Source organism: Sinocyclocheilus anshuiensis, unplaced genomic scaffold (assembly GCF_001515605.1).
Source record: "Sinocyclocheilus anshuiensis isolate Anshui unplaced genomic scaffold, SAMN03320099.WGS_v1.1 scaffold710, whole genome shotgun sequence".
Taxonomy (NCBI): Eukaryota; Metazoa; Chordata; class Actinopteri; order Cypriniformes; family Cyprinidae; genus Sinocyclocheilus; species Sinocyclocheilus anshuiensis.
The window spans coordinates 1046969-1057190 of record NW_015544201.1 but is presented as its reverse complement, the minus strand read 5'-3'; the positions used below and the strand labels follow the sequence as shown (position 1 = coordinate 1057190).

At 35.3% G+C, this 10222-nt stretch overlaps 1 protein-coding gene across 5 annotated transcripts in view; it reads left to right on the top strand.

Annotated features, from left to right (window-relative positions):
- LOC107696847 (ataxin-7-like) overlaps positions 1-10222 on the top strand; it is a 40017-nt gene that overhangs the window by 20547 nt on the left and 9248 nt on the right. For all 5 annotated transcript variants that reach the window (XM_016497372.1, XM_016497370.1, XM_016497369.1 and 2 more), the window contains one exon: positions 8050-8154. In XM_016497372.1, the coding sequence (XP_016352858.1) occupies positions 8050-8154 (105 nt within the window). The remainder of the gene's footprint in view (positions 1-8049; positions 8155-10222) is intronic.

The following is a 10222-nucleotide window of genomic DNA, read 5'->3' as shown; positions in this document are numbered from 1 at the left end:
CCCAGTTGTGTTCCTCTGCGGCCAGATTAAACCTTGTTGTAGCCTATATATTATGCTCTATTCATTATTTTTTAGAAACCTCGTAATTTTCTTTGTATTCAGATTAAGCGCGGTCCACTGCTGCACACGTGCTACAATATCGATACAGGGCCAGCTGTATCGATACTCGTATCGTCAAATCTCTGTGACGAATCGATACATCGTCGTATAGATGTATCGAACACAGCACTAGAGACTATTAGGGGTGAAAAGAGAATTTCACCTTTCAGTTTTCCCTGATTGATTTTTAGAGGTATTAATACTAGTTTAGCGTTGCCGGCGACTGACTGAGAAGCAAGCCTGTAAATAAAGTGAGTTGTACAGTTTCCTTGTTTAGCCCTAATTTTGTGTAAATGTTCAGTTTTAGACAGCTCATTAAAGCTAAAAATAACAAACTAAAGTTATCCAGCCAATTGCAGTGAGTGATTTGCACTTTTTCTTGCCAAAATTATATGATCACTATTTGACTGATATTTCCAATTACCAATTGTGTATGTATATGAAATCGAAATGCCTCTGGTCAGTGAAAATTCACTTCAATTTGCCATTTTTTGTACTTGAGTATTGGTTATTAGAGAACCCCAAAAACGATTCTGAACTTTCTAAAGTCCAGAATAGCTAATTGATCATGACCATGCAAAAAAAAAAAAAAAATCCACTCACACTCCGCAACCTAAGGCTGAGAGAAAATTCTCACTTTCCACAGAGAAAATGCTTTGTGAATGTAATTGTGCGTCAGATAGATGTTGCCTGTATGCACGAATCTAACCAGCGTGCCTAATTCCTGTTCTTGCAAAAGTGCGCTGAGATGAATAAAAAGCCTGAACGATGACGTGTCTGATCACGTTACTAACCTGCCAAGAAACAAACGAGGCTCATCACTGCCCTTGAGCCTTACTTGTAGTTTTGAGAATGTATTATAACAAAGATTGAAATTTTATTGACTGCATTTGTAACAGCAAAGGCTTAGATGTACCCGTTATTTAGATTCTATTATATACGGATTATTTAGTCAATTCACGCACATAAACTAACATTTGGGGTTGGTAAGATCTTTTCGAAAGAAGTCTCTCATGCTCACCAAATCTACATTTATTTAATTAAAAATAAAGTAAAAACAGTATTATTGTGAAAAATTTAAATTTAAAATGACTATCATGCTATTGTAAATATTTTTCATGTATTTTATTTTTGTGATGGCAAAGCTGAATTTTCGGCATCATTACTCCAGTCTTCAGTGTCACATGATCCTTCAGAAATCATTCTAATATGCTGATTTGCATCTCAAGAATAATTTCTTATTATTATCAATGTTGAAAACAGTTGTGCTGAACTTTTTTTTCAGGATTCTTTTATGAGCATAAAGTTTAAACAGCATTTATTTGGAATAAAAACCTTTTGCAACATTGTAAATATCTTTACTGTCACTTTTGATCAGTATAATGCATCCTTGCTGAATAACGGTATTAATTACTTTAAAAAAGAAGAATGACCCCAAACATTTGACCGGTAGTGTGTTTTTATATAAAGTTGTTGGATTTCAGATGGAAAAGAAAAGTTTAGTTTTGTTTCAGTGCCAGTTTGGAAGGGGGTGTATAACATTAATAGATTACGAGTCCTCATTTTCATCAGTGACTGAAGAGTGATTACCAAACCAAAACCCACCTGAAGCAGCAGGATCTGAGATTTCGTACCACTAGAAGCTGGTGTTCCCGCAAAACTCATATATAAAACACAGAGGAGCACTGTATTTTGCACTTGCACGATTGCTGTAGGATGATCAGTGAAAGGTGACTGAATGGAGAGATGTGTGGTGAGGATCTTGCAGCTCTTCATCAGGCGGGGAAAAGCGAGCGAGGATGAGATGCAGACACACCAGACGTGAAGTTAAACCTGCGAGTGTGATTGTGTGCTGGGCTTCTAAGAGTTTCTCTACTTAGATCGTTTATCAATGACAATGAAAGGGATGGTCAAATTATCAGCTCGCAGTCTCTCTCTCTCTCTCTCTCTCTCTCTCTCTCTCTCTCTCTCTCTCTTCCTGTCTCTCCCTCTCACCTTATCGCCATCTCTGTGTCTCTCTCTTTGTCACAATCTCTTTTTCTCTCCCTCTTTTCTCCCTCCTTCATTTTCGTATCCATCGCTTCCATCCGCATCTCCATTCTCTCTATTTCAGCACATTCTGTCTGTCCTCCACTTCCTCTCAGACCTGAGACACATGATTAGAAGACACTAGAATATCTGTGGTTTTCATGTCAAGTCAACCCGGCTCTGATGGAGTGAGCGTATCCTGCCTGCATCTCTGATATGCTGGCATAAGCATGTTGTTGTCTAATGTTGGGATTGATATCCGGAAGAGCGCTAAGGCTCAGATTTTGTTTCGTTGTTATGCTGGAAAGCTCATTTGGATTTTTTAAAGGACAACGTTCTCCTCATGTTCTTTGAAATGGTTGTTTCTTTCTGTAGGAATCCCTCAAAGCTTTAGTTAAAAATATAGCATGTAACCTTTAAGGCTACTCCTAAGTCCTTAGGCCCTATAAATCTTTGTTTGTACTACCCGTTTGCATTTGTATACTTTGAATGTGTGTGAAATATGTCTGCTTTTTCTTGTTGAGGTTGTGCTGTCTGGTCTAGTAATGACTTAGTGACAATTTAAATATACCTTGCCAACTTTGACTCAGCTTTACGTCAACATCTGCATGTTATGAATATTTTAATTTCTTAGTAAATCCTACAAAAAGGTCAGGTATATCTATGTATGTATGAATCAGATGGACATCTTTGTTTGATTGTTGCATCGTGTCTTACTCGTTTGTAAGATGGCAAGTCAAATTAATGAGTTAAACCGTTTATATATGTGTATAAATACTACCATTTTTATTTTTATACTTTTCCTCAGCAAGAATGCATTAATTAAAAGTGACAGTAAATTATTCCAAATAACTGCCGTTCTTTTGAATTTTCTATGCATCAAAAAATCCTGAAAACAATTCACATTTCCACAAAAATATTGAACAGCTCAATTGTTTTTACATTGAGAATAGGAAATGTTTCTTGAGCAGCAAATAAACATATCAGAATGATTTCTGAAGGACGTGACACTGAAAACTGGAGTAATGACTGCTGAAAATTCAACTTTGCCATCACAAGAATAAATTACATTTAAAAATATAGTAAAATAGAAAACATTTGTTTTAAATTGTAATAATAATTTACAATATTACTCGTATATTATTATTATTATTATTATTATTATTATCAAGCATATGTGGCCTTGGTGAGCATACTGATAATTTAATATTTCATCCACTGATATTTAAAAATGTTTTACATACACCTAACAGCAGAGACTGATATTATTTGATCGTGATATTCATTTTGCCTATTTGAACTTTTCAGATCAGACTTCTGCTTTTGAATTGTTTTGTTTGAAAAGGAACACAATTCAGTTGGACTCACACAAAAAGGTGCTGTTTTAAAGATTAAAAAGCTGCTTTTAAGTAATGTTATAATTATGTAAATAATTCATTGAACATTACTGAATTGGTTTAGTTATTAGGGCGCAGCTATGACATTACAAGACAGATGTTGTCAAATTTAATTTGATCACTAATGTAATGTTAAATATCAGTCTGCCGTATACCCGTATATCTGTAATTGATAAGATGACAGGATTTAGGTTCGCAAACAGCTCACTTTGCATCAGGACAGCTGTGGACCAAAAGCCTAGCCTTGGTTATTTACTTCTTGATGGTTATCTTTTGTGAATTCCAAGCGAGGCTGTTGTCCTAATTGGCGTTGATTACCGTGAGAGTAGCACAGGTACGCCCAGGTGATGCTGACGATTCAAAGGCATCTTTTCAGCCAGTGATGTTGTTTGGAGTGTCCTTGTGTCTCTGCGTGAAGGAGCTGAAGTGGAACGGCGGCCATAGCGCTCCTCCTGTCCCTTCACTCAATCACTCACACTAATTAACCTCCTGGCTCTCAGACTAATGGACAGTTAGTGCCTCTATGAGCTTCACATCAGCCTACAAAAGACTTCTGAATATAATGCTTGCTGCTCATTTACGCCTTCAGTTTATGTTTTTTATGAAGTGATTATAACAGGTGTTGCAAGTTATTAAGTGTGAAGATTTATTGTCAGTGCATCTGCTTTCAATATATAACCCAGTGAAAGTAGGTAGGAGACAGGTTATTTGAGGAGAGAGATGGAGAAAAGGGGATTATGATGCAAGCCAGAATCAAACACACGTTTCCTGCATGTGCATCAAGTCTGCAAGGCCACAGTTCCATCCCAAACACATTCTCAGCTTCATGATGAATAAATAGTATTTTTTAAATAATTAGTTCAAAAAAGGACACAAGCCAGAATTAAACCTGCATCCCTTGCATGAGCACCACAAATCAACATGCAAATTGCTAGGTCATGGTTCAAAGTGAAGGCCATTTTCAGTGTCATCATGATAAATAACTGATCTCGTAGCATTTAATGAATAGTTCAAAAAGACACAAGCTTGACATTCAAGGCTCCACATGTCAACAGCTAGGCCACGGTTCACACAAACACATTCTCAACACCATTGTGAAGATCTGACTTTGTAAATGTTTTATTAATAGATTAAATTGCGAGAATCGAAATTGCATCTCTTATATAAGCTCCAAGGCTCATCGTGTCAACTGCTAAGCAGCGGCTCACACAAACACATTCTCAACACCATGGTAAATATGTGATCTTGTAGCATTTTTCTTAATGAATATATAAAAAAAAAAAAGAAGGACACCTGCATCTCCTGCACCAAGACTCAACATGTCAACTGCTAGGACATATTTCAGACAAAACTCACTTTCAGCGCCATGATGAATATCTGATTTTGTAGCATTTTTCTTAATGAAAAGAATAAACAGACATGCACTAAAATTGAATCCACCAGCTCTCCTGCATAGCAAATAACTGATCTTGTAATATTAGACAGGATCACAAAATGTTTTATTGTGTGGCGAAAAAATAACAAATTTGATCTATAACATACAGTGTGTTTATGTAGTGTATAGTGTGAGTTTTGATGTTTAATTCAGATTTAAAAATGTTAAATGTAAAAAAACACTGTTGCTAAAACATTTAAAGTGCATTTACACATTGCTTTTCTTGTTCATTTTTTGATTAACAACTCATTAACAAAACTACATTTTAAACAATAATTACACAGTTTTGGATGTTTACTTATTTGTCAGTTTGAAAAATGATTATTTACATTTTTTATATTTGAAATAAATATATATAGATATCTCTATTTTTTTGAGTTTGAAAAACAATATTACAGTGACCTTGCTGCCATTTTTAAATATCACAGATTATTTGAATCTTTTGCCCTTAAACAAATAATGTTTTTTCCTGGTCCAGCATATAATTTTGTTTGTTAGAAAATGGTCAAGTCTGGTCAAGTATTTTAGATGTTTTCCTAAAGCGTCTGGAGCAGGTAGTTTGCATTTGTAGCAAGGTCGGCATTAAAGGGTTAGTTCACCCAAAAATGAAAATTCTGTCATTAATTACTCACCCTCATGTCGTTTCAAACCCGTAAGACCTTTTTGATGGAATCTGAGAGCTGTCTGACCCTGCATAGACAGCAACGCAACTGAAATGTTCCCAAGACCAAGAACGTAGCAAGGAGATCTGTAAAATAATCCATGTGACATCAGTGGTTCTTCCGCAATTATACGAAGCTACGAGAATACTTTTTGTGTGCAAAAGAAAAAAAAACAACAACTTTATTCAACAATTCGTCATCTCGGCATCACCCTGGTGCCATTTTGGAGCTGATATTCTCCAAAATGACACCAGGGTTATGCGGAGGAGACGAATTGTTGAATAAAGTCGTTATTTTTTTCCTAGCTACGTTTCTGGACTTGGGAACATTTCAGTTGCGTAGCTGTCTATGCAGGGTCAGACAGCTCTCGGATTCCATCAAAAATATCTTAATTTGTGTTCCGAAGATGAACGAAGGTCTTATGGGTTTGAAACGACATGAGGGTGAGTAATTAATGACAGAATTTTCATTTTTGGGTGAACTAACCCTTTAAGCCTTGCTAAATAGCAGAGACTAAGAGTGAAGGTTTTTTTTTTTTAATAAATGTGAAGATATTTTTTTTCCGTCTGCTTTCATCTATTTTCGGTGCAGTTATTTTGTGTGGTTTTGGTAGACTGTTTTCCACAAACTCTGCTGTTAATTCAGGGCACTCTCTGAAAGTATAAATCTTGAAAGCCAAATGACACCTACTACACAGCTCTCCTCAGCTCGCTTGTTTTTAATCTTTCGGCCTTGCAGATATTTCACAACTTTACAACTGCCACTCTTAATCTGCAATCTCACTTTCTTCTTCTCGTTCTCCCACTCAATTACTCTTTTCCTCACTGGCTCTCCCACACACCTCGTTCGGTGGAGGACCCCCTCCCCAGACAACCTTTGAAATGCTGGCGCAGTGGCTGGCTATCCCTTATCACTTATTTGTTTCCTTTCTTATGAAAACAGAGTAGCGCTGCTGCAGGTGACCCCCTGCACCACATGAACTCAACCAGACGCTTTTCCCGGAACATCCCCGGAATGGTCTGGGTGGCCTCACCTGAACCGGGCTGTTGATAAACTGAATAGACAGCGTTTCGGACAGACACTGTTCATTAAGTCTGTGCACTGTGGAAACAAGTGTGCTTAGGCATTTTGTGTGTGTATGATCTGATGGCAGATAAGGAAGTCTCAATTCAGGCTCCATTCACTGGTTAGGTCAGATTCTACATGCAATTTACACTCAATTACTCTGTGTGTCCTAATCAGGAGTGACATGATTCTAGCAAGAAGTAATTTGTCTGTTCACAATGAAAGAGAAAGCTGCACAAGAACATGCAACCAGAACAAATTTGCTCTATAATATACAGTATAGTAATGTGCAGTGTGATTTTGATGTTTTATTTAATTCATGTTTAAAACTGTTGTTAAATGTACAATTACCATTCCAATTTTTTATGTTGTTGAATGAAGTTTATTTTGCTCAACAAGGCTGCATTTATTGGATCAAAAATACAGTAAAACAGCAATATTGTGAAATATTACAATTTTAAATATATATTTTCTATTTTCATATATTTTAAAATGTAAGTTATTCCTGTAATGACAAAAAGTCCAGTCTTAATGTCACATGATCCTTCAGAAATCATTCTAATATGCTGATTTGATGCTCAAAAAACATTTCTTATGAGCAATTTTTAGAGGAGTCTTTGATGAAAATAAATTTAGAATGAACAGCATTTATTTGAAACAGAAATCTTTTGTAACAGTGTAAATATCTTTACTGTCACATTTTTATCAATTAAATGCATCCTTGCTGAATAATAGTATTAATTATTTTCTGAAGAAAATAAAATTTTACTGACCACAAACTTTTGAGTGGTAGTGTAACAAACAATGCATTTAATACATAAAACAAGACATTTCTGCATTTTCATGAAGCATTTACAAATAGCTTTTCTTCATCCATTTGCGTGTTAAACATTTCAACTCATTAGCTAAACTACATTTAAAAAAAAAAAAAAAAAAACAGTATTAGATGTTTATCTATTTGTAGGTTTGTGAGTTATTTACATTTTTATATTTGAATGAATACATTCAAAAATAAACAGGTGTAGATTTGTTTGAAAAATGATTTGTTTTTAATTGTTTTATTTACAAATTATCTGAATTATTCAGTTGATATTTGAGTTCTTCAGTTATTTGAGTTTTCTTTACATGTAAAGACTTTATCAGCATTATAGAGAGATGAGAGAAAAGCCATATTCATTCATTTTGCATTGCATTGTAATTTTTTTTCTAATGAGCTAATTAATAATATTGACTTCTACAGTCATGCAAAGCTGAAAGTAGCTACATGTCTAACTGCATTGTTACAGCGGCCTCATGCTGTGCCAGAAGAGTAGAGCACAAAACATTTTGACTTGCTAATGAGTGTTTGTGTGTGTTTTCGCAGACATGCCCATCTTTGGCCAATGTCCTGCCCAGGATGACTTCTACCTGGTCATGTGCAGCCACTGCAGTCAGGTAGTCAAACCCCAGGCCTTCCAAGCACACTACGGTAAGAACATCACCTGCTCTCCACAGCTGACTCACTCTCTGTGTTTCTCTCTCTCTGCCGTCTTTAATGGAGGTGTTTTCGAAAAATCTTAAGACAGAAATCCCTCCCGCCCCCACCTCTGCTCTGCCTTAACTGTCATAGCATGAAGAGGGAAGAACACAAGCCTTTGATACCCACCGCCAGAGTTCTGTTTACTATCCTCAAGTTAATATTTGATGTGCTCTTTTTAGTTGGCACGTCTGTGCTGTTTTATCCAATCTAGATCATGTAAAACCTCCCGTAAGACGTCAGAAGTTTTCAGGAATAAAAAATAAAATCACTCCCATTTCAGCAAACCTCTGATCTGTATTTTGAGGAAAATGACTTGCGAGGATTTTACTTATTTATTTTTGAGCCATTTAAAACTTCTCAGCAGGGGTTTAACACTGTAGCATTTGTTTTAGCATATGAACATTACAAATTATTCTGCCAAAATGCTCAAATTTGAGAATGTTTTACAAATTTCAAGAAATTGCTGTTAATCATATGGTTGTATTGTAGGAGAGAGCTCTTAATGGAGCTGGGATCTTTTTCTTGTGTACTGCTTTGTTTCAGCTCTGAACATAATAATTAAGCTTGAACGAAAGTCTCCATTACCAGATGATGAATCAATTTGTTTTTTAAGATACTGTAGTGATAGTAGGTGTTCACTTGGATCATTATTTCAGCATTGACCACAAGGGGGAGCCAAAATGTCTTTAAATCCCAGTGGCAAATTATTTGGTGCTTTTCAGCATGCTGTAAAGTAGGTCAACAGAAAGAAAGATAAATAAATACAAAAAAAATCTAAAAACGTTCTAATGTGAAGTGCATACGGCTGTTTTAATTTACTAAATATGTTGTCTGCATATGCTGTGTGTTTGAAAGTGAAGGAGCCACATTTTATTGTTACTCGAACATGCATCTAGCTTGGTTTGCTTTGAGTCTGCAGAGCCACATCCAATGAAATGCAAAACGCCTTAGGTTTAACTTTTATTGTTAACAACATTTTGTCTGCCATTTCAATGAGATTTTATTGCCTTTAGATCTGTTGTGCCTAATATTGAAGTTGTAGCAATATGGGTTATTCGTTTTCTATCACTGTCACAGTTCAAAACATAAGTACAGCATTTTATTTTTAGAATAATTTAAATAGTTTTAAAATTAATGAAATTTTAAAAATTTAACATTTCTTTTAAAAAGTAGTTTAATTTTCCTTTTAAAACTTGTAGCATATATGCATACGTTTTTTCCAAAAAATTTTGGTCGTTTAACATCTTCCTAATATGCGGATATTTTAGTTACTCTCAAAGCAACATGTTTGGTGTACATAAACGTTCATGAACCCTTAATGACACTGCACCTGTTGTCAGGCTATCTGGACCCAAAATGAAACTGTTATTTGATTGGAAGATTTCCTGTGGCCATAACTGAATCCAAAAACATGTCACAGGACTGAGAATTTGCGCAGATTGTGAAAGTTGCAGCACTCTCTCTCGAGAGCCAAAACATATTGACATCAGTGCGCTTGACGCTCTGTTCAGCTTCCAGAAGATCAGTTTTTCAGAACTGCATTGATGTTTTAATATTCCACAGTATGATCTGTTTATTGCACTCAGACTGAGCCAGTTCTGCTGTTTTTTTTAAGAGATCATCATTACACAATCACACAAATGTTATGAACACTAGGACTCTTTTATTCTAGAAACTAAAAGATTAATGAGCAGATTAACTACACAGACCATGAAACTTTTAAATGCTCAAGTGCTTGACTAATAGCGTAGGGAAGAATCTAGTTCTGGCAAGTGCTTATCCAAGATGAGGATTAATAAATCATAATGAGCTGAAGCAAGCTGTGGTACTAAGGAATATGTGTTGCAATGCAAACTACATATGAATCTGCAGTCTGAAAGTTAAGTATATTTTAAAAGTGATTTCTAAAAGGATTGGCCATAGTAACAATTTAAAGTCATATTTTTGTGTATATATATATATATATATATATATATATATATATATCCTATTTTTATATTTATTTTTAATATAAGTT